Consider the following 25379-nt stretch of genomic DNA (forward strand, 5'->3'; position numbering starts at 1 on the left):
CGTTACTGTTTCATAAAAGGCAAAAACCATGTGGAACTGACAGTTACAAAATTTCTTTAGGTTGCATACCTGATCCAACAAAAAGTAGTCCCTCCATTCTGTAATCTGCTAACCGTGAAAGACTCTCAGGTTGTGCAAGTGGTATTGGACGGGTTAAGTAACATCCTCAAAATGGCAGATGATGAAGCAGAAACAATCGCTAGTCTGATTGAAGAATGTGGTGGTAAGAATGAAATTATCTTAATCCTCTATATTGCAGTACTTGTAGAGATTTTGACTCTTGACTAAACATTAAGTTCATGTTGCAGCTTTGATTAATACTTTATTTAGACTCCCCCTATGTAAAGTTTATTTTCAGTTACCCAAGTCTTTGGGATTGTGTGTGGAAAAAAACTGAGAATTTTGAGTAGGTGCACTCCTGGGTTGAAGAAGTTTGTCCATATATTTGGCCTTAGAGGCCAACTGACTTAACTGCAAAATTAATAATAATTTAGAAAAGCTTTGTACTTTTGTGTCTCTGCCCATCCTAGTTTTAATTTGAAAATAAATGAATAGTTGTTTGAGCATTGTACTGTGGTTATACTTAATTATAATGAGCATTTTATTCCTGCAATGGTGTTGTATTATTGATGGTGACTTACTCCTCAGTCTCTGACCAGCTGTGGCTATATTAACTGTCTTGGTTTTTTTTCAGGGGTTTAATCCTTCTCTAACTAAATAGTTTGTTGAATTTAGTGGTAAGGTCCTGGGGAGTGTTGCTGAGCAAAGAGAGCTTGGAGGGCAGGTTCATAGTTCTTTGAAAATGAAGTCGCAAGTAGGTAGGATAGTGAAAAAGGCATTTGGTAAGCTTGTCTTTATTGGTGACTGCATTGGGTATTAGAGTTAAGACCTATGTTGCAGCTGTATAAGATACTGGTTCAGCCACTGTTGGAATTCTGTGCGCAATTCTGGTCTTCCTGCTATAGGAAGGGTGTTGTGAGACTTGAAAGGGTTCAGAAAAAATTTATAAGAACACTACCAGAGTTGGAAGGTTTGAGCAATAGGGAAATGCTGGAGCTATTTTCCCTGGAATGTCAGAGAATGAGGCATGACCTGATAGGTTTATAAAATCATGAGGGGCATGGATGGAATAGCAGCCAAGGTCTTTTCCCCAGGTGCAGGGCGAGTCTAAAATTATAGGGCATAGGTTTAACATGAGAGCAAGATTTAAGAGATCTAAGGAACAACTTTGTCACACAGAGTGGTGTGTGCCTGCAATGAAGCTGCTTGAGCAATAAGTAACCTAACCATTAGTAGCAGGAAAGCGCAGGTACGTAAGAGCTTGTACATTTAGGAAAAACAGCTGACATTTTCAAGTTAATTTAAACTGTTGGTAGAATAAAGTTTTTTTTAATTTGTAACTTTGGGTTCCAATTTGTGAATATTGTTTTGTAGCAATGTTTTCTAATTACTGTTTTGTAAAAGGCAAAAATGATGTGGAACTGACAGTTACAAAATTTCTTTAGGTTACATACCTGATCCAACAAAAAGTAGTCCCTCCATTCTGTAATCTGCTAACCGTGAAAGACTCTCAGGTTGTGCAAGTAGTATTGGACGGGTTAAGTAACATCCTCAAAATGGTGGTGGCTGGTACAATTACACCATTTAAAAGACATCTGTATGGGTAAATGAATAGGAAGGGTTTAGAATGATATGGGCCACGTGCTGGCAAATGTTTCAATTCCCGCCTCAGGTTGACTGCCTGTGTGGAGTTTGCATGTTCTCCGTGTGTCTGCGTGGGTTTCCTCTGGGTGCTTCAGTTTCCTCCCACAGTCCAAAGATGTGCAGGTCAGGTGAATTGGCCATGCTAAATTGCCCGTAGTGTTAGGTAAGGGGTAAATGTAGGTGTATGGGTGGGTTACGCTTCGGCAGGTCGGTGTGGACTTGTTGGGCCGAAGGGCCTGTTTCCACACTGTAATGTAATCTAATTTAATCTAATTAGTTTAGGATATCTCTTCGGCTTGGTCGAGTTGGACCAAAGGGTTCGTTTCTGTGCTGATCAACTCTGATGCTATGACTATGCAGCAGCACCATGCATTGCTATCCATTAGCATTGCTCTTCACCTCTAGTCTTGTGATATGTAAATCAAGAGAGTGGTGCTGGAAGAGCACAGCAGGTCAAGCAACATCCGGGGATCAAGAAAATTGACGTTTCCGCCAAAAGCCCTTCATTAGGAATTCTGACGAAAACGTTTCTGATGAAGGGCTTTTGGCGGAAACGTTGATCTTCCTGCTTTTTGGATGCTGCCTGACCTGCTGTGCTTTTCCAGCACCACACTCTAGACTCTGATCTCCAGCATCTGTAGTCTTCACTTTCGCTTTATGATATATAAATGACAACTTTTTTGGTCTCGTTCCTGAAGCAAGTTCTAGCCAGTGTAGCTTTATTCATCCATTGTATCCTAGACATTGAGAGAGTGGGGGAGAGATTTGAGATTTGAGGTTTGAGGCCGAAGAGATCTGAGTAGTACTGATTAATGCTCACTTCGCTACCAGAATCTTCTGTTCATAAAGTACTGTGAAATTTTAATGTCCCCGAGAGGATGGGCAACTCCATCAGTTTAAATTCTTATCCCCAAAAAAAGTGAAGTATTGGAATGTTAAATGAAAATGTGCTTTTTTTTTCTCTGTATTGCGTGTTGAACTCACAGTTTGTGCCTGATTTAGTTAACTGTTGTCAAGCCTGATCCAATGACTTAGGACAGATTCTGGCATGGCAGCCACTCACTGTTGCATTTGCTGCAGATTAAGACCTTGGCTTGAGAAAATGCAGGACTGGTCCCCTTTTTTTTTTGCTGGGCCTTTTATTTTTTTTTGCCTCTTGCAATGCCTGTCCAGTAGTCAACTTCCAAAGATCTCCAGATATTGACAACTGTCTCTGTTGTCATGTGTCAATGTCTGTCATCTTTTGTAATATTATGCATAGGTGTCCCTGTGCCTCAATGGTTGGTTCAAAGCACAGGATTCTTTCAGGTATACTTTAGTCAACCATCTGAACTTGGCTGAGGCAGCACGCACATCATTGACTTACTAATGTGTGCGGTTTCTAGCCGAAGTACAGTGGGAAAAACCTGTGTGAAAGCACCCTGTGAACTATGGCTAGTAACAATTGTCAACTTGTAGTACTACATTTAATATACAAAGACAATCTTGCTTTTTGTTTTTCCTGAGTTACCTGTGATTTAATTATTTAGTCAAAATCGGTGCATTGTAAGAGATCATATAAGTGATATTTCAGGCGATACTAATGACCTCTGAATTAGAGTACAGCCTGTGATTATTCAGTGCAAGTTGCATGCCTCTGTTTATGAATACAAATTCTGAGTGTTGATCTTTACTGGGAGAGTGGATAGTTTAATTGATTCTGTTGTACAATACAAAATGCTTGACAATGTGTCAGAATTATCTGGTATAAATGTACAGCTAATATTGTCCAAATCCTCTTCAGGATTGGAAAAGATTGAACAGTTGCAACATCATGAAAACGAGGACATCTATAAATTGGCTTATGAGATCATTGACCAGTATTTCTCATCAGATGATGTAAGTATAAGGGGCACATGTACTCCACTGCCTTTTTCAAATGCAATTAGGGAAGGACAATAGACACTAGTCTAGCCACCAATCAAGGAATTTAAAATATTAAAATACAGAATATATGCTGCAGCTTGTCCACAAATCTTGCTGATGTTATTGAATGTTTTGATCATGTTTTTGGTCAGCATTTATAATGTTGAGCTTTATCATAATGTATACAGAAACACAGCATGTAAGCATTTTATAATTGAAAGCCCTATCTTCACAGACAGCAACAAAAAAAAACTTTTGAAATGTTAACCCAACAAATCATTTAAAAAGCTTTATTGACAATATCTCTCTTAAGATCCTGCATTAAGGTTATATTCCTTTAAAAAATGTCATCTGATTATGCATGCTATTTATGTGTGACACAGATGCACACAGCGATCTGCACAAGCAACTTTAAAAATACAATGTAATATTTACAGACATCTGCCAGTTCCCACAATGGGACTGCCCTATACCCAGAGTGATAACCATGCCATGCTCTGCTTTTGTTGTTACTGATAGGCAATAGCAATCCAAAAATGAGTCAACTCCCTCATTCCATGTTTGTATCAAATTACAGATTTTGTGTTTGTAAAATCTGTGAAATTCTAGGTATTTTCCTACAGTGAGATTAATTGAGAAGTCCCCCTCTCCATGCTGAAAAACCTTCAACATTGTCCTAGATTGTGCTAGGAAATATTGTTTGGATTTCAGCCCAACAGAGCTCAAGATTGCCTTTGTGCAGCTGACCCTGTCGTTTCCATTCCCTCGTGAAGTTATAGATGCATGGCAGATTTGTTTTATGTAGGGAAATGGTACATTTGATCAGAAGAAAGAGGTTTAGCAGTACAAACCAAATGATACAATATTAAGTGAGGTACAATAACATTGGGGATATGTAAATAAATCTTTGGTGACCAGACAGGTTGAGAAATCTGTTATAAAATCATATGGGACCTTTGGCTTATTAATAAAGGCAGTGCAACAGTTATGCTGATTTTCTACTGACTGGACAAAGTCAGTACGTCCAGCACTGATGGGTAAAAGATTAAAGGCAAAATGAGGGTTTTTTAAATATAGTGAATGGTTATAACTGTATTGCCAAAAATGATTGATGGACAGATTCAGTGGTAATTTGATATACTTCAAGGAAACAAAATTGTAGGATGGAGGGGTAGAGCAGGGACATGAAACTAATTGAATAGCTCTTTCAAACGGCTGGCAAAGGGGCCTTATTCTATGCTGAATCATTCACTTGCATTCTATAATAAAATGTACTCAAAATAATAGTCGATGCTTATGTTTCTGTTTTGTCACTTGGAATATGTATCTGCCATATTACATTGTTTATCATCTGCTGGGACCTCTCCATTATCTAGTGTTGTCTTCATAGTGTCAATTCCTCTTGAATCGTTTTGCAAGTGTCTCACCACTCTTAGATAATATTGTCTGGAAATGTGTAATGGAAACCCTTTTGCTGTATCAAAGACCTCTGTCCCTCCTTATTGTTTCCTCTATTTCTCATTTAATTTTACCTTAATTTTAGATAGGAGGAACATGATCTAACTATCCCAATGGCAACTTTGGTGTAGAATATTTATAGTTGAATTCTGTCATTTCAAACCTTTGCATTTTTGTGTTTGTCCCATCTTGTTTTATGATATTAACTGCTGACGTAATGTAAAAAATTGTGACTGCTAGGTTTGGCCTTGGTTGATAATTCCCTTTTTCTTTTAAGATTGATGAAGATCCTGCCTTGGTTCCAGAAGCAATTCAGGGTGGGACATTTGGGTTCAACTCATCCACCAATGTTCCAGCAGAGGGCTTCCAATTCTAGAAAGGCATAATTCCTGGAGCAAGTGAAATAATGCAGCACTAAAGGAAGGTTTGATCGATCATGCTTGGCTCATGTGGGATCCACTGCTGCATTAAATCGGAGAGCTGTTTTGCAGATTGCGTTTGGTGTCCGAGAAAAGCCCAAATGAAGTCAAGCTGGCGAGTGGGTGCGAGTGCGCGTGAGAGTGGTAAAATGTTAAAAAATTTCACAGTGAATGCAATTTCGGTTGTTTTAAAGAAAGGGGCTAAGAGTCAAAGAAAGGTCAATGTCCACGAAGTAACTAAACCAAGATCAAATTCAGTTATCTAGAATAATTAGAGGAATGAAGCAGTTAAGATAACTACAAAGCTTCATCAACCAAGAAAGAGACATCGACAAGTCAGAAGACCGAGTCAAGGCCTTGCTATGAAGCACTGTGTGAATGGACCCACTGTATGAATGTCTGGACTCAGTGCTGTTGGAGCCAGGTTCATTACTTGAAATCTTGGGCTCTGTATTCACTCATAAAAATAAACTCCTAGTCATGGAGTGATGTGTGGAAGAGAGTAGTGTATGGGCGTGATGTTGTATGTGAACGCATGCAAACTTGATTGCCTTCAAGTGGCTAATGAATAAATCCAGAAAAACACCAAAATGAGTTTGTTTTTATTAATAATTAACATACACTGGAGAATTTAACCAATTTAGCAGCAGTGCATTGTATAATTTATCTGTGGCAATTTAGGTTGAATCTTGCAGCTTATGCCATTTGCTTGTTTTACTTCCACCTTGGCCATTATAATTTTTTAATGTTTATACTACTTATGTACTTTATTTGTAGTTATGAATTGTTCCTCACTTAACAATTGCACCAGTTAAATCAGTAAGTGCTGTGAGTTGCTTTCCATATAAATCACGAATACAGGAAAGAAATTAAGAAATATGTAATGGTAGTAAGCTGCTCACATGCAAAAATTTTGCAGAGGGAGAAACAAACCTATACATGCTCTGCTGCTTATAAACATTGAAAGGTTGTCGTAATTTAAGTCCAGGGAATCTCAAACACCAACGGTGTTGTGGAGCTCATCAACTTGGATAAATAAGGTTGGCTAAGATAATCAAATCACATGCATCTATTAATTGATGGCTGCTTCTGATTTATTTTAGCTACGTTTTTAGTTAGTTCCTGTGTAGAATATAGCACCGTACCTCATGGGGTAAATGCTGTTAATAAACATATGTTTCCTATTTTCCTGTTATTTTTCCGGATTAAAAATATTTCAGTTGTGACTAATTTTGGTGTATACTTTCTGCTAAAGGGGAATGATAAAAGTATGTATAGAGGAAATAATCAAATGTGAAAGCACCCTTGATATGTTTCCTACTTTTAGGAAGGACTTTTTAAAAATTAGATACAAGTAGCCATGAACCATCTGAGCCACTTTAAAAAGAGTTTGATGTGTTTCAAGAAGCTTGCATGCAGACCATGCAAGTTCTTTTTAAAAAAGAAAAGAGCCTGGAAGATTGTTGGTTCTTTGAAGGTTTCGTACACTAAATTTGGCTGATTGATCAATTTTGTTTCGAGAAGGAAAAAATGCTTACCCTCTTGGTAAGGTGGCTCATTGTAGGAAATACTGTGCCTTCTCCCTTAGAGCACAAGTGTTGCATGAACAAGTGTTACTGTATTTAAAACCGAAGGTAATAGTCACTAAGGGGAAATGTGAAAATGATTACCTGATTCCTATTTTGTGTTTAAAAATTTTGGAATATTGTAGACTGGATTAACATGTAGTTGTGATTTCTTTTGTAAATTAGTTGGTTTTTCCCTTGAAGCATTCCTTGTCGTCATACACATGCTTTAAAAGCTAGACAAAAATTGAAACAAACATAAAATTAGCTTGCTTACACTGTTGTCCGTTAGAGTGCAGGCTAATCTGTTTTAGAGAAAAATAAACTTTGAAATTATTCTGTGTGGCCTGATGTTCCATTGTAGTATTAATGTGTTACATCAGGGGTTCTCAATTGGAGGGAGGTGGCTGTGAGAACTTTTCATGGGGTCTAATGAAAATAACCAATAGAAACTTGTTTCATGTCTCATCTCTGCACAACCCTTCTGTCCAGTAATCTAACTCTGTTTGGGTTAGATGTGGCACATCTGTTTGTTATTTTTGACACTTTGGACATTGACACTAAGTCAGGCAGTGCAGTAATTACAGGTGACATCAGACTATAGGTGGGTGAGCATTAATCTAATTCAGACATGCTGACATATGATCATCTACAACAAAACTGGCGCATTAAGGCATATTTTGAGGTTGTCACCAGCATTGAAAAATAATAGATTTCTTCAGTTAGGAGAAGTATCCAGTGAATTATAAATGATCAGTGATAACACTGGTTATTAAAGGAGAGCTTCCTCTTTACAGTCACTACTTTTTTTGACCCGTGCAAGCAATACTATGGATTAGGCAAAGTTCAAGTCACTTGCCTCAAAAATGGTGGAAAACTGTATCTACGATTCATTATAATTAAAGGCTACTATATATTGTACGTACATATCTTGGGTACTACAGTCAGAGATATACAGCATAAACAGACCTATCGGCCCAACTCGTCCACGCCGATCAGGTATCCTAAACTGATCTTGTCCCATTTGCCAGAATTGGCTCATATCCCTCTTAACCCATCTTGTTCATACCCATCCAGGTGCCTATTAAATGTTGTAGTAGTACCAGCCTCCACTTCTTGTGGCAGCTCATTCAACACCACACACTTTGTGAAAAGTTTGTCCCTTAGGTCCCTTTTAAATCTTTCCCCTCTCGTCCTAAACCTATGCCATCTAGTTGTGAGCCCCCCCCCCCAACAAAACACAAGCGCAGGGAAGAGGCCTTACCTATTTACCCTATCCATGCCCCTCATGTTTTTATAAACTTTACTAAGGTCACCCCTCAGCCTCTGACACTCCAGGGAAAACAGCCCAGCCTATTCAGCTTCTCCCTATTGCACAAACAGTTATGAGAAGGTTTAATGCATCATCTATAATGGGGGCAAGTGGGACCCCAGAGATACTGATTGAGCATATATGACAGGACAGGGTCATTTACTATACTTGGAAAAATTTAATAACGTGATTCAGCCGGCCAAGATGCATTTTTTTTAACTGTTCAAATTGTAAGTATAAAACTAATGGATACAATGTTTCTTCTTCTCGTGAATCACTTGAGGCGAGTAGGTTTCCTTTGGTGGTTTCCCTATTGCCTTTTTATTCATGTAAAATCAAAAGCTATATTTAACACTAAAGAGCCCCACCAAGCTTTTATAAGGGGTAGGCCGCCCCTTTCCATTGTGAGCAAAAGCAACCAACTCAATATTCAGAGCCAGCACTTCCAGTCTCTGCTCACAGGTTGTTCTTAGAGTAGACCTAAAATCTAATCCTTCTGGCTGAAATCAACCACTGAACCAGTAATCGCTATTCAGATGCTCACCTATCTTCTTGTTAACCTGGTACTTATACGACCTGCTGTAGTTTTCACAATTTGGAATTGGGTTAAAACGAATTCCACATTTAACTTGATGAGGACTGTATCATTAAACCACAGGCTCTTTGTTTGTCAACTACCGTTCTTTGCTTTTGTTGTATGTACCAATCAAGTAATATATTAAAAAGTTGCCAGTGTTATATTTGAAAGCTTTTGTGTTTACATAGAATGCCTACTATTTACCATAATCTTGTTATTTTCACACAACATTTTTGAGAGTTTACAAATAGGTTTTCTTAAACAAATCCTGTGTGTTTACAAAACAGAAGTGCTACTTTGTGGAAAAAATAAGAGAAAAACCTACAAGGTGGTTTCCAGGTACTACTAATAACGAAGGTAGTAAAAGACTAAGCATGATCAACTTTTTGAATAGCCAAATAGTGTGGACACCTGGGGAAGTAAAATTGTGGAAATGCAGATCTGGCATCTTTTCTGTGGAGAGAAGTTTCATGTTTCAAGTTCAGGATCATTTTGACAAGTTGTGTTCTGATAGGTTATTGACTTTGGAGAAGCCAAGAAAAAATTCACAGAGGCTGTCATACCTGCTTTATTATTTTAATCATTTCTTGTTTTGATAATATTTCGGTTATTGACTAGCTGATGATTTGAAAGATGCAGCCATATTGGAATTTTACTAGTATGTCTATAGATAAAAAAAAAAGTAAATTGAGTAATGTTTGTAACTTTTCCTTTAGGAAGTGCAATGTCATCCTATCCCATTAACACCTTTTGAAGCATTTTCTGTGGCCGAAAATAACTACATTTGGGATGGTAATGTACTGGCATTTTCAGTGGAAATTCTATTTTTAATCAAAAACAAATGCCATGGTCATGGTGAAAGAGGAGAATTCACAGTGGATAGTGGGCTAAAGAGTGCACTTAAAATTGCTAAATTATCAGGACCTGATCAGATAAATACGAAAAATACTTAGACTAGTAAGGATGGAAATTTCAGAACCAGTGACTGTAATATTCTACTCTTTACATACAGTGAAAAATCACAAATATTACTCTTGTTCAGAGTACAAGGACAATCTGGCAATTATGACTCAATTTAACTTTGATGGAAAAGCTTATAGAAATAATAACCTGGAGAAAAGTCTTTGGTTTTCCATAATTGCCAGTGATTATGCAATGTGGGTTGTTGAGAACATATGTTTCTTTAATAATAAGGCAAAGTATTGAGGATACTGACATCAGCTTAATACAGTATTAGTGGAGAGAGAAGCAGTTGTTTAAGTCCAATATGACATGTTTATAACTGAAAATAAATTGAAAAGTAATGGATTTTAAACTACTGAAAAGGGGGAAACTGCAAATGGATCAGAAAGGTGGCTCAGAGAAACATTAGATAATCAAGATTATAGAAGTGTCACAGAACAAAATGAGAAGGGAGTAGTGATAGTTTAATAGAAAAGACTTAGATTTGTCTGTAGGAATACATCCAGAGTAAGTGTTAATTGCAAAATATGGATCAACTCTGGCTAAAAGTGTACCACGAAAACAACTATGTAAAGGTGTAATATCAACATGGATGACAGTTGTAGTCTGAAGTTGTTGAATTCTAGTGTCATGTGGAAGGCTCTAAGCTGCCGAAGTAGAACATTCCTTGGATTTCCTTTGTTTCCTTGGATTGCGCTGAGGTTCACTGGAACATTGCAGCAGGTTTAAGGCAACAATGGTAACAAGATGGTGTATTGTAATTGAGCTCAGTTGATGTTAAATTGATTGTGACTGTTATTTGCACTCGGGAATATTCAGTACCTTCTGTCCAATCACTGTCACATCTCATGTTATGTACCATGTTCTGAGTTTTGCAAGCTGCCTGAGTATAGTTAGTACTCTGCCTGTTGCAAAGAGACAAAGGGGCATATTATTTGTGATCCACCAGTCGAGTTATATGGCCTGTCTAATTGGCAATGAAATTTGTGTACTGCACACACTTGCTGACCATTCCCAAGTGTGCTAAGAATTGCAATTTAAGATCACCAGTTGATCTTATGTGCGCTACACTCTGACTGGAATATTTGTTATGACACCGCCTCAGCAAGTCAAAGTAAATCAACCTCCCTGTCACTGGATTTGCAACATGTTGAAATTAAAATATCCAATGACCCTCAAAATTGATCAGTTGTTCCTAACTAGACTTTAAGAATATCAGCTATCAAACACCAAGTTTATAACTCAAACAAAAAATATAACATTAGCAGAACATGGACAAACAATAAGGTAACCTACTTAGGTCATAGATGCTAATATGAATCCTGAATTGGATTTAGAACCCCACACTCTCGCCAACAGAGACAAACGAAGTTAAGGGATAAATTGGAAGGGAAAAAAATTGTAACTTGCCAGTTCAATGATGTCACAATAGATCTTCAGAAATCCTTGGTTAATGGAGTTGTACTAAGGCAAGTAAACTGTAGGTCTTGTCTGTATTCCAATTCATGCAAACAGGTCCAGAAGCCTTCCACAACTGTTCACCTGCTTCTTTGTTCTGATAAGAAAATACCTCCCCAGTCAAAAGTTGACAGCTGCAGTGAAAACCAAAGTGAGTGAAACACAGCAGCATCAACCAGAAGTTTTTCAAAACCCCAGTCAGAACTGGTTCACTTCTTCCCCTCAAGCCAACATTCTTTGGAATTGACTGCACTGATCCATGCTTTACTGACTAATTGAATATGCAACCAGTTGCCAGTCCTGAGCCTAGAACATCTCCGTGCTGAAATCTGTAATAATAATATTAGGGTAATAATTACCATGCAGTTATCTTCCCAGGCCAGTTCCTATAATCAAATGGTGGTTTACTTGCTGTTTTATTTTTAAACAAGCTGCTGCTCAAAAGTATGATTCTGAACTCCAGCTGACAATTCCAAACCCATAATGAGAAAAATAAGCAACAGTTTTGGTCTCAATGTTACATTCAGTTCTCTCTTCCTTTCCCCGCCCTGAGCTCCTTATCAAATCTCAATAAGAATGGAGGAGCAACTGTTCCCGAGTGAATTCCTGTAGTAATGCCTCAGTGTTCAGTCAGCACTTGGTACAACAGTTTGTATTGCACCTTTGACAATTGCTTTCCTTGCATCTGTCCTGATGAGTGCAAGATCAAAGGCTTCAACAGTACATCTATTCAGTAATATTCAAACTAGAGTTCTGCATGCAATTGTGGTTGCCACATTCCTTTATTTAAAAAAATACAACAACAAAATAGGACTGCTGGACAGGTACAGTGAAGATTTACAAAAATACCACTAGAAGAGTGTACCTGTGTAAAAAAAAGATTTGACAGACTAGTTCTACATTGAATAAATGACGGCTGGTAAAATGTAGGTCCAAAGCATACATGCTGTTTTGATTTAATAGGCACAAAGAACATTTTCTCATGGGAAGAGAGAAGTACATTTGCAAATTTAAATGAAAGAAACTCTGAGTGAAAAGAGTGGCAATTGGTAGCAGAGTAATTTATGCATATAGTAGAGACACATTTAAGGAGAAACTATGAGGGGGATGGGTACAATGATAGAATTAGATGTTAAAACAAAAAACAAGAGGGGTCGTGACTGGAGTATGAACACTAAAATGGCCTGTTTGGGCCAAATGGTCTATTGGTACTCTATGATCAAATCTTTTTCAGCTGTCAAGGCAGGCTGAGAAAATGGTTCATGTCATTATTAAGGTATATGGGGTCTGGGTTTGTTAGTGGAGACATAGAGTATAAAATAAGTTGTGAACATTTAAAGAACATTGGTTGGGCTCATCTAGCATTTTGTCTGATTCTTGGCACCATACTTTAGGAAAGACGCAAAGGCTTTGGAGAAGTAGAAAAGATTTATGAGGAATGACTTTGGAGGAGGGACTTAAGGAATGTAAAACGATTATCATATCGGGGCTATTTAGAGAAAAAGAATGTTGAGATGTGATAGGGGTGTTCAAAATCATGAATGCTATGGACAGAGTAGATGAGAGAAATTTCTTGGCAGAGGGTTAATAATTAATTGGTGTTTAATTTTTGTTTTTGTTAAATACCTTAAATCGGAGATGATGTGACAAAGCTTTTCTGAGCTAGTGAGTGTTTAGGATTTGAAATATGCCTGAGTGTACTATGAAGGCATATTTGAATGTGACTTTCAAAAGAGAACTTGGTAGTTGTGCAAAGGAAAAATCCAGCACTTCAAGAAAAAGATAGCAAGTGAGATTAGCTGAGTAGTGAGCAGTACAGACTCATTGACACAATGGACTGAATTGCTGTCTTCTGTGTTCTTACATTTCTAATATTCTAATGTTAATTAATGTATATCAGAAGAAGCACTGAATATTTATGAAATCTTTGATCTTTCACGTGTGTGATTAGACTTTTGTCATACTGGTTAAGATTTTGTGAGCACAGGGCATCTAATAGGAGCTGTTCATGATTACAGTTATCCCTGCATTTTTCTACCCATAAAACCTTTGCCAATTATTGAAACTGTAAAAATGTTAACACAAAGGGACAAGGCACTACTGGGACTGGGTCAGCAGGACATAAAGTTCCTTAGCCTGTGGACCTAAATAGAGGGAAGACTGAGGAAGATGAGTTCAATACCAAATCAGGTACAAAAGATAAAATAAGGGTTGAGTTAAGAGAAAGGTTATTCTGAAAAAATCTTAAACTTTTCAAGCTAGATGTTTTTCTTAATTTTTACTGCCAGAGGTTGATTACCAGGAGCAATCACAATTAAAAGGATACACATATAGCTAATTATTAGCCTTATAGTTGGAGTAACTTCATGGCATTTAATACCTATAAGGGCCGAGGCAGAGCAAAGTTTTGTAGAATAGGACAACTTAAGGCTGTTGGCATTTAACCAAGCATTTACACCTTATTTCAAGTTTATGTACTGTTGGTAGTGTCCCTACCGTTGACCCAGGTTCAAGTCCCATCTACTCCAGATAGGGCTGTCAGCTGGTCTTGAGCATATCCAACATGGGAGAATCTAACTACCTCTCCTTGACTTTAACTAACTTTTACTGAGCCAGTTGATTTTTCTGCAAATGTTTTGTCTCCCGACTGGGTGACACCTTCAGTGCTATGGGGTCTCGAGATGAAATGCTATTGTTGTGACCTGCCCAGAATTTATACGGTTCCTGTCTGTCAAGACGGTGGTATTTCTGATTTTATGCTGTTCAAGGAGGAGGTCATCACTGCCTTCTCAAGAGCAATTACGGATGAACGAAAAAAACTAGCAAATTCCAAGAAACAATAAAATTAATTGAATTTTGCCTTGAGCTCCACTCATTTTCTTAAAATAAAAGTCGTTGCCATGAGAACCCATGTGGAATCTGGCAATGCCTGCCCTTCTGTTTTATGGTTAGTTTTTCCCAAGATTTACATCGGCTCCCTTCCTCACCTCTTTCCAGATCATTGATAATGGAGTTTGTTTTTTGCTCCCATCATGAACTGGATTTTTAAAAATCAACTTTACTGGCAAGCTGCGCCCTTGAATTATTCTCCTCCATTCCTTAACCTCTTAGTATCTATTTCAGGTGATGTGCTGTCAATAAATATTCACTAGAAGCTGACTGAACCTTACAGCTGCCTTTACATTTAATCCTTCACGATCTGCTTCCAATAAGGTCCATAATAAATTATTCCAGTTCCTCCAACACATTTGTTGTGATGATGTACCCTTGTGTATTAATATTTTTGACATCATCTGTCTTCATCTGAGGATTATCCCCATCATGGTCAGCATGGCACTGCACCATCATTATTTCTTTTCATGTATTTCTGCTCTCACACCCGCCCCTTAGTCCAAAAACCATGACAGAACACCTCCTCCTCACTGGCCTTCATATTCAATGAAACATCCCACACTACTCAATCTACCTCTAACGTGATGTTGTCAACAAATCTACCTTCCCCTGCTATTATGCACTCCAAAAAAATCCTTCTGTGGCACTAATTCACATTAGCTCAGGAGATTCATCATCTGCCCTTTTTATCTCCTTTCTCTCACCATCCAAGGCTACAAATGTTTCATCCAGGTGAAGCAGCCATTTACTTGCACACCTCTCAAACTAGTCGAGTGCATATGTTGTTCAGAATGTTGTTTCCTTTATATTGAAAAGATCAAATATAGACTGCTTTACAGAACTCCAACCTTCAGTTTGCAAATACTGCACTGAGCTCCTGTTGACCTGTCCTTTTAATAGTCTACCTCACTGCAGTGCAGACTTCTCCAATTGGCCTTCTGCAGCATTGCGATGGACCTCCATGATGGTTCAAGGAGCAGCACCTTATTCTTTAACTAGGGTAATTCAGATCTTCTGAACTCAATTTTGTTTTCAACAGTTTCAGACCATAATCTCTGCCCTATTTCTTTTTCATATGTGCTGATTTTCATTTTCTGCTATTTGATTCTGCCACTTACTTCTCTCTCCATACATTTTGATTTTTATTTTACTTGACTCTGCCACTTGAGCCTTCATGTGCCAATCTTTTTGCCACTGAACCTATCCATACACAAATGACACCAAAATTGGAGGTGTAGTGGACAATGAAGAGGTACAACAGGACCTTGATCATTTGGGCTGAGGAATGGCAAATGGAGTTTAATTTAGACAAATGTGAGGTGTGCATTTTAATAGGGCAAATCAGGGCAGGACTTATACGCTTAATAGTAAGTTCCTGGGGAGTGTAGGTTCATAGTTCCTTGGAAGTGGAGTCACAGGTAGACAGGGTAGTGAAGAAAGTGTTCTGTAAGCTTGCCTTTATTGGTCAGTGCATTCAGTATAGGAGTTGGAGGTCATGTGCAGATGTACAGGACCTGCTTGTGCCACTAATGGAATAGTACATGCAGTTTTGGTCTCCCTGGTATAGGAAGGATGTTGTGAAACATGAAAGGCTTTAGAAAAGATTTACAAGGATGTTGCCAGTATTGGAGGATTTGAGCTATAGGGAGAGGTTGAAAAGACTGGGGCTATTTTCCCTGGAGCATTGGAGGCTGAGGGATGACCATATAGAGGATTATAAAATCATGAGGGGCATGGATAGGGTTAACAGTAAAGATCATTTCCTTGGGGTAGGGGAGTCCAGAACTAGAGGGCATAGGTTTAATGTGAGAGGGGAAAGATTTAAAAGGGACCTAAGGGGCAACATTTTCATGCAGAGGGTGGTGTGTGTATGGAATGAACTGCAAGAGGAAGTGGTGGAGGCTGGTACAATTCCAAAAAGATACGTGTATTACGTGGAAGAGTTTAGCAGAATGTGGGCCGAATGCTCGCAAATGGGGCGAGATTAATTTAGGATATCTAGTCGGCATGGATGAGTTGGACTGAAGGATCTGTTTCCATGCTGTACACCTCTGACTCTAATTGTTCCAAATTCCAAAGTTCATGGACCTGAAATGTTCACCCTTTCTCTCTCTACAGTTACACTTCAGCTGCTGAATATTTCCAGTGTCTTTCTTTAAATTTCAGACTTCCAGCAAACACAAAATATCAGTTCACATTTGCTTTCCATTCAAGGGCATATCAAGAAATGATATCAAACCATCAGTTTCTTATTACATTGGAAAGCTTTTGTTCATCCTGCAGTTTTCTGATTCTAATGTTTTAAGCAATTAACCTTATGTGAGATCAAAAGCTGCACTTTGGAGGGTTTGATTGAGAGAAGACAATCAAAATTGTGACTTCTTTTGACAGGTACATCTTTATTATACCTGTCTGCTCAAGTTGAAGTTGCAGAGTTCATTAAGACTTAAAGTGGCCTAAATTCTCGAATGTAGACTTTGTTAGCCAATGAATAATGACGCATTTAATTTAAAAAGTTGTTTCTTCAATGGCATTGTCAACAAGCTGCAAAAAACACCTAGAGGTAGTCCATTCATTCCGTTCACCTTGCTCCTGATGCTGCTCATACATTTACTGTAGTTTACTGAACATCAACAAAGTCTGAAAATGGTGACGGATGTTCAGAACAACAGAGTACCTTTTATATGTTGAAGTGAGGAAAGCCAGCAAAGCTGAATTAAATGTAACGGTTAGCTTAACAGCCTTGCAAATAAAGGACAATTGTTTTGAATTCTGTCTCCATTCAATTATCAAGAAGATTTGAGAGTAGTTTATTTGTCCACAAAACCTGAGACCACTATGGATTAGGATAATTCACCTATATCCTTAAGATGAATGCAAAGGGTCAGTTGGTCTGATATGTGCAGAGCAGTAGATGTGATCTATATGGACTTCAGTAAGGCGTTCGACAAGGTTCCCCATGGGACACTGATTAGCAAGGTTAGGTCTCATGAAATCCAGGGAGAACTAGCCATTTGGATACAGAACTGGCTCAAAGGTAGAAGACAGAGGGTGGTAATGGAGGGTTGTTTTTCAGACTGGAGGCCTGTGACCAGTGGAGTGCCACAAAGATTGGTGCTGGGTCCTCTACTTTTTGTCATTTACATAAATGATTTGGATGCGAGCATAAGAGGTACAGTTAGCGAGTTTGCAGATGACACCAAAAGTGGTGGTGTAATGGATAGCGAAGAGGGTTACCTCAGATTACAATAGGATCTGGACCAGATGGGCCATTGGGCTGAGAAGTGGCAGATGGAGTTTAATTCAGATAAATGCGAGGTGCTGCATTTTGGGAAAGCAAATCTCAGCAGGACTTATACACTTAATGGTAAGGTCCTAGGGAGTGTTGCTGAACAAAGAGACCTTGGAGTGCAGATTCATAGCTCCTTGAAAGTGGAGTCACAGGTAGATAGGATAGTGAAGGTGGTGTTTGGTATGCTTTCCTTTATTGGTAAGAGTATTGAGTACAGGAGTTGGGAGGTCATGTGGCTGTACAGGACATTGGTTAGGCCACTGTTAGAATATTGGGTGCAATTCTGGTCTCCTTCCTATTGGAAAGATGTTGTGAAACTTGAGAGGGTTCAGAAAAGGTTTACAAGGATGTTGCCAGGGTTGGAGGATTTGAGCTACAGGGAGAGGCTGAACAGGCTGGGGCTGTTTTCCCTGGACCGTTAGAGACTGAGGGGTGACCTTACAGAGGTTTACAAAATTATGAGGGGCATGGAAAGGATAAATAGACACAGTCTTTTCCCTGGGGTCGGGGAGTCCAGAATTACAGGGCATAGGTTTAGGGTGAGAGGGGAAAGATATAAAAGAGACCTAAGGTGCAACATTTTCATGCAGAGGGTAGTACGTGTATGGAATGAGCTGCCAGAGGATGTGGTGGAGGCTGGTACAATTGCAACATTTAAGAGGCATTTGGATGGGTATATGAATAGGAAGGGTTTGGAGGGATATGGGCCGGGTGCTGGCAGGTGGGACTGGATTGGGTTGGGATATCTAGTTGGCATAAACAGATTGGACCGAAGGGTATGTTTCCATGCTGTACATCTCTATGACTCTATGTATTTGTTTTATGCGAGAAGTGTAGTAGGTAAGGTAGATGAACTTAGGGCTTGGATTAGTATCTGAGAGTATAATATTATTGCTATTACCGAGATTTGGTTGCGGGAAGGACAGGATTAGGAATTAAATATTCCAGGATAGAGATGCTTCAGGTAAAAGGGGTGGAGGCATTGCATTACTAGTCATAGACAATATCACAGCTGTGCTGAAGGAGGGCATGATGGAGGACTTGAGCAGGGAGGCAATATGGATAGAGCTCAGAAATAGGAGGGGTGCGGTAACAACGTTGGGGCTGTACGACAGGTCCCCTAACAGCGAGTGTGAGATAGATGTATAAATATATAGACAGACTATGGAAAGATGTAGGAGCAACTGGGTGGTGTTACTGGAATATTTTAATTTTCCAAACATTGACTGGGATTCACTTACGTCTAGATGGAGTTTGTAAGGGGCATCCAGGCGGGGTTTATAGAGCAGTATGTAAATAGTCCAACTTGGGAAGGGGCTACTGTCCTAGTGTTGGGGAATGAACCTGGTCAGGTGTTTGAAGTTTCAGTAGGGGATTACTTTGGAAATAGTGATCATAATTCTGTAAGTTTTAGAATACTCATGGATAAAGATGAGTGGTCCTAAAGGAAGAGTGCTAAATCAGGGTAGGCCAACTATAGCAAAGTTCGGCAGGAGCTGGGGAATGTGGATTAGGAGCAGCTGTTTGAGAGTAAATCCACATTTGATATGTGGGAGGCTTTTAAAGAGAGGTTGATTAGAGTGCAAGACATACGTCCTTGTGAAAATGAGGGGTAGAAATGGCAAGGTTAGGGAATCATGGATCACAGGTGAAATTGAGAGACTAGCTAAGAGGAAAAAGGAAGCATACATAAGGTCGAGGTGATGGAAAACAGACAAAGCTTTGGAAGAATATCAGGAAAGTAGGATTGATCTGAAATGATGAAGTAAGAGGGCTAAAAGGGATCATGAAATATCTTTCACAAACAGGGTTAAGGAAAATCCCAAAACCTTTTATTCATATATAAGGAGCAAGAGGGCAACTAGAAAAAGGGTTGGCCCAATCAAGGACAAAGGAGGAAAATTATGCATGGAGTCAGAGAAAATGAGATTCTTAGTGAGCACTTTGTGTCGGTATTCACTGAGGACTGGAACATGACGGATGTTGAGCTTAGGGATAGATGTTTGATTACTCTAGGTCAAGGCATAAGGAGAGAGAAAGTGTTGGATATTCTAAAAGGCATTAAGCTGGACCAGTCCCCAGGTCCGCATGAGATTTATCCCAGGTTACTCAGCATCTTTGAACACGGGTGAGGTCCCAGAGGACCGGAGAATTGTTAATATTGTCCCCTTGTTTATGAAGGATAACAGGAATAATCCAAATAAATGTAGACCAGTGAGCCTGGTGTCAGTGGTAGGGAAGCTGCTGGAGAAGATACTGAGGGATAGGATCTATTTATATTTGAAATAAATGGGCTTATCAGTGATAGGCAGAATAGTTTTGTGCAGGGAAGGTCATATCTTACCAGCTTAATAGAATTTTTTGAGGCAGTGACAAGGTTGATTGGTGAGGGAAGGGCTGTGGATGTCATTTACATGGACTCTAGTAAGGTGTTTTTTAAGGTTTCTCATGGTAGGCTGATGGGGAAAGTGAAGTTGCATGGGGTCCAGGGTGTACTAGCTAGATGGTTAGAAAATTGGCACGGTTATAGGAGACAGAGAGTAGTAGTGGAAGGGAATTTCATCAAATGGAGAACTGTGACCAGTGGTGGTCCACAGGGATCCATGTTGGGACCACTCATGTTTGTGATATACTTAAAGATGTGGAGGAAGGTATAGGTGGTCTGATTAACAAGTTTGCAGATGGTGGAGTAGCAGATAGTGAAGGGGACTGTCAGAGAATGATAGATTGGAGAGTTGGGTAGAGAAATGGCAGATGGAATTCAATCCAGGCAAATGCCAAGTGATGCATTTTGGAAGATCCAATTCTAGAGCAAACTATACAGTGAATGGAAATGGAAAAACCCTGGGGAAAATTGATGTGCAGAGAGATCTAGGTGTTCAGGTCCATTGTACCCTGAAGTTGGCAATGCAGGTCAAAGTGGTCAAGAAGGCATATGGCATGCTTATTTTCATTTGACAGGGTTTTGAGTACAAGAATTGGCAGGTCATGTTCCAGTTGTATAGGACTTTGGTTCAGCCACGTTTGGAATAATGTGTACAGTTCTGGTCACCACACTACCAGAAAGATGTGGATGCTTTGGAGAGGGTGCAGAGGAAGATCGTGGAGTCCCAAGAAACGTCTAAAAGTCAACTTACCTTTATTTTCAGCCATCCAGAGATGCCAAAGAAAGGAGGAAGAGCATCTGAGGCCGGGTCTGCAGCTCAGCCTGCAGCAGCCTCGGAGCCGATTACTCTGTAGGCCCTGGTGAACCAGTTCAGGAAGACTCGTGAGATGCTGGGGAAGCAGATTGAAGAAAAGCTGACTCCAGTTTCTCTCATGCTGCAGAAGCATGAGCAGTAGCTGGGAGACCTGGAGAAGAGAACAGATGAGGTGGAGCACAGGGTCACAGACAATAGGTGCAGGAGTAGGCCATTCTGCCCTTCGAGCCTGCATCACCATTCAATATGATCATGGCTGATCATCCTTAATCAGTATTCTGTTCCTGCCTTATCTCCATAACCCTTGATTCCACAATCCTTGAGAGCTCTATCCAACTCTTTCTTAAATGAATCCAGAGACTGGGCCTCCACTGCCCTCTGGGGCAGAGCATTCCACACAGCCACCACTCTCTGGTTGAAGAAGTTTCTCCTCATCTCTGTCCTAAATGGTCTACCCCGTATTTTTAAGCTGTGTCCTTTGGTTTGGCACTCACTCATCAGCAGAAACATGTTTCCTGCCTCCAGAGTGTCCAATCCTTTAATAACCTTATATGTCTCAATCAGATCCCCTCTCAGTCTTCTAAACCCAAGGGTATACAAGCCCAGTCGCTCCAGTCTTTCAGTATAAGGTAATCCCGCCAGTCCAGGAATTGACCTCGTGAACCTACGCTGTACTCCCTCAATAGCCAGAATGTCTTTCCTCAAATTTGGAGACCAGAACTGCACACAGTACTCCAGATATGGTCTCACGAGGGCCCTGTACAGCTGCAGAAGAACCTCTTTGCTTCTATACTCAATCCCTCTTGTTATGAAGGCCAGCATGCTATTAGCCTTCTTCACTACCTGCTTTGCCTGCATGCTTACCTGCATTGACTGGTGTACAAGAACACCCAGATCTCTCTTTACTGCCCCTTTACCTAAATTGATTCCATTTAGGTAGTAATCTGCCTTCCTGTTCTTGCCACCAAAGTAGATAACCATACATTTATCCACATTAAACTGCATCTGCCATGCATCTGACCACTCACCTAACTTGTCCAGGTCACCCTGTAATCTCCTAACATCCTCATCACATTTCATCCTGCCACCCAGCTTAGTATCATCAGCAAATTTGCTAATGTTATTACTAATACCATCTTCTATATCATTAACATATATTGTAAAAGGCTGCGGTCCCATTACTGATCCCTGCGGCACCCCACTGGTCACTGCCTGCCATTCCGAAATGGAGCTGTTTATCACTACTCTTTGTTTCCTATCAGCCAACCAACTTTCAATCCAAGTTAGTACTTTGCCCCCAATACCATGAGCCCTAAGTTTGCTCACTAACCTCCTATGTGACACCACACAGTGGTGGCAGTTGATGCCAGTTCATCCAAGGACGAGATCCAAGCCCTGAAGATGCAGGTCCATAATTTGCGTGACCAAGTGGATGCTCTTGAAAACAGAGGCAGGAGAAAAAACACTTCGGATCATTGGTCTGCCTGAGGGTAAGGAAGGTGAACAGCCTGCGGAATTTGTTGACGATTGGCTTCCAAAATTCCTTGACTTGGAGGCTGGCATGAGAGGATTAAAGGTAGAGAGGGCTCATCGGGTTGCAGCGCGGAGGTTGGGTCTGGGTCAACATCCTCATTCTCTCCTGGTGCGGTTCCATCATTCCCGGGATAAGGAGAGAGTCATGGAGGCTTCCAGAGTCCAGGGGAAGGATCCAAAAGCCTTAATCTATGAGGGCTCTAAGATCATGTTTTTTCAGGACTTTTCAGTGGTGGTGATCAAGAAACAAAAATCTTATGACGGTGTCAAGAGGAGACTGAGGGAGCTTGGGATTAAGTACTCCCTGAGATATCCGGCAGTGCTTTGGATCACCTTGGATGGATCCATGCATCTCTTTGACTCATCAGAGAAGGCAAGAGACTTTGTGGACAAACTAACCTAATTTGAACAATTTTAGTGTGTGTAATAGTGTTGTTTGGGTATGTATTTATCACTATAAAAGAAATGGAGAAAATCCGGTTGGAGCTTTATTTTTCCTTTTTTTTCCTCTATTGATAATAATTTGATTTAAACTATGTCTGGTGGTGGTTAAGATGTACATTTTCAATTTCTAAGTTAGGACAGACCAAGGGATGGGTGGGGTATTTATTTCCCCTTTTTTTTTAAATAAAGAAGAACTTTTTTTTAAATTCATATCGATATTCTATGGGGTGTTTATTCTTTTCATCTTGTGCTTGCAGTGTGGCTCTAGCTGGGAGAGTGAAGGTGGTTGAGATGGTTAGATGCCTATTTATGGGCAGTTCGGGATGGGTAGTTGCCCCCTCCTGGCAGGGGGTGAGTTCCCCTACTCAGCGCTGTTGCCACTTTATATGTTGGTCTGTCTTTTGGTTTTTGCTGTTTTTTATTTTTAATAATTTTGTTGGTTTGTTAAATCTAGTGGTTTTAGTTTATGTCGTTTTTATATTTGGTGAATCATGTGACGCTAAGGCTCAGCAGTTTGTGGTTCGGGTTCCTCCTCTCTGGAATTTAAATGTAGTTGCAGAAAATTATAGCCAATGATTTGATTAAATGGTGTACCTGGAATATTAAGGGAAATCACTCACCGATTAAGAGGAAGAAGGTACTCTTGAATCTTAGAAAGGAGAAGGTGGATATTGCTTTGTTACAGGAGACACATTTGGATGACAAGGACCATCTGAAATTACAGCAGAATGGCTTTGACCGAGTTTATTTTTCATCATTTAATACTAGAAGTAGGGGAGTGGCCATATTGGTTAGGAAAAATCTAACATTTAAATTATTGGAATGTGTTAAAGACACATAAGGGTGGTTTATCATTCTTAAGGCCTTGATAAAGAGGGAAGAATACAATGTTTTAGATGTTTATTGTCCCCCAGCTCATCCCCTTAAATTTTTGGTAGATGTTTTTTCTAAATTGATAAATCTCGAGTCCCGGCACATCATTATAGGGGGAGATTTTAACTGCCTCACGGATCCCACAGTAGACAGGTTGCCCAAAGGTCCCTCAATACCCTCTGTACAAACTAAACAGTTAGTGGGTCTGTGTGGGGAATTAGGGTTGGTGGACGTCTGGAGGCATCTCCACCCTACAGGTAGGGATTTCACGTTTTTCTCCAGTCCGCACAGATATCACACGAGGATTGATTTTTTTTCTGACCTCTGTGGTCTGGTGGCATCTTGTACGCTTGGTAATATTACCATCTGTGATCATGCTCCAGTGTACCTTATGATTAAGACTAAGGACGTTACAGCGGGTTCAAGGTACTGGCAAATGGATCCCTTTATCCTCATGGATAGTAGGTTTGTGGAGTATTTCTCTAGGGAATTTCGGGTATTCCTAGTCATTAATATAGGCTCGGTTGATAGCTCATCCGTTCTCTGGGAAACTGCTAAAGCCTATGCTAGGGGTTAGTTACTTCATATTCCACCAGTAGGAAGCGGCAGAAGGGTGAGTAGCAACGTCTCCTTGAAGCACAATTGAAGGCTGCCGAGAAGGCCTACTTTGACAGATCCTCGTTGGTCAAACTACAGAGGATTACGTCACTGCGGTCTGCATTAAATTCCGTGCTAACACAGACGGCAAAGAAGGAGCTGGCTTTTGCAAAACAAAGGTTATATGAGCATGGTGACAAGCCAGGCAAATACTTAGCATACCTTGCTAAGAGGAGTGCCCCACAACCATTACAGCGATTAGGGAGGGGTCTGGGAACCTAACATGTGATTCTAAAAAGATTAATGTGGCGTTTCAGAGATTCTACTCTAAGTTATACCAATCTGAGGATTGTGAGGAGGGGCAGGCCAAAATGGAATGCTTTTTTTAGAGATCTGAAGCTCCTGGGTGTGACTCCCGAACAACAGTCCTTTCTCAATGCCCCATTATCAGAGCAAGAAGTGCAGGAAACTGTGAGGCAGCTTCAGAGTGGAAAGGTGCCCTGTCCTGATGGACTTCCCAGTGAATTCTATAAGGAATTTACAAGTATACCGTCAGGCCCGATGCTGAATATGTTTAATGTTTCATACTGTCATGATTGTCTCCCACCATCTCTGAGAGAGGCCAATATTTCATCTATCCTTAAAAAAGGGAAGGACCTGGAAGACTGTGCTTCATACAGGCCCATCTCGCTCTTAAATGTGGACTTTAAAATCGCCTCTAAGGCTCTTGCATTAAGGCTGGAGATTGTGTTACCTTCTATTATTAAAGAAGATCAGATGGGCTTCATAAAGGGTCATAGATCCTCCAATAATGTTAAGAGGCTGCTTAACGTAACTCAAGCATGCCAACAGCAGTCAATACAGGGATTGGTGATTTCTTTAGATGCAGAGAAGGCATTTGACCAAGTTGAGTGGCCGTACCTTTTCTATACTCTAGAGTGGTTTGATTTAGGCGAAGTCTTCATAAGATGGGTGAAGATTCTCTACAGTGTACCTTCGTGGTGGTCATTACCAATGGGGTACGATCAAGCAACTTTAATATTTCTAGGGGCAGCCGGCAGGGCTGTCCCCTTTCACCATTACTTTTTACGTTGGTGATTGAACTGTTGGCAGAGGCCATTCATGGGGATCCCAATATATTAGCTCCAGAAGTGGGGTCAAAATTACATAAGATCTCATTGTATGCA

General features: G+C 40.0%; 1 protein-coding gene across 1 annotated transcript in view; it reads left to right on the plus strand.

The window, feature by feature from the left end:
* The window catches only part of kpna4 (karyopherin alpha 4 (importin alpha 3)), a 30421-nt gene extending 24344 nt beyond the window's left edge, over positions 1 to 6077 (plus strand). Inside the window, exons 15-17 of the mRNA XM_072572712.1 lie at positions 61 to 223; positions 3488 to 3582; positions 5345 to 6077. Of these exons, the coding sequence (XP_072428813.1) occupies positions 61 to 223; positions 3488 to 3582; positions 5345 to 5443 (357 nt within the window). The 3' untranslated portion in view covers positions 5444 to 6077. The remainder of the gene's footprint in view (positions 1 to 60; positions 224 to 3487; positions 3583 to 5344) is intronic.
* Positions 6078 to 25379: the final 19302 nt, after the last annotated feature.

The sequence above is a fragment of the Chiloscyllium punctatum genome, chromosome 6 (genome assembly GCF_047496795.1).
Source record: "Chiloscyllium punctatum isolate Juve2018m chromosome 6, sChiPun1.3, whole genome shotgun sequence".
In the NCBI taxonomy this organism is placed as follows: domain Eukaryota; kingdom Metazoa; phylum Chordata; class Chondrichthyes; order Orectolobiformes; family Hemiscylliidae; genus Chiloscyllium; species Chiloscyllium punctatum.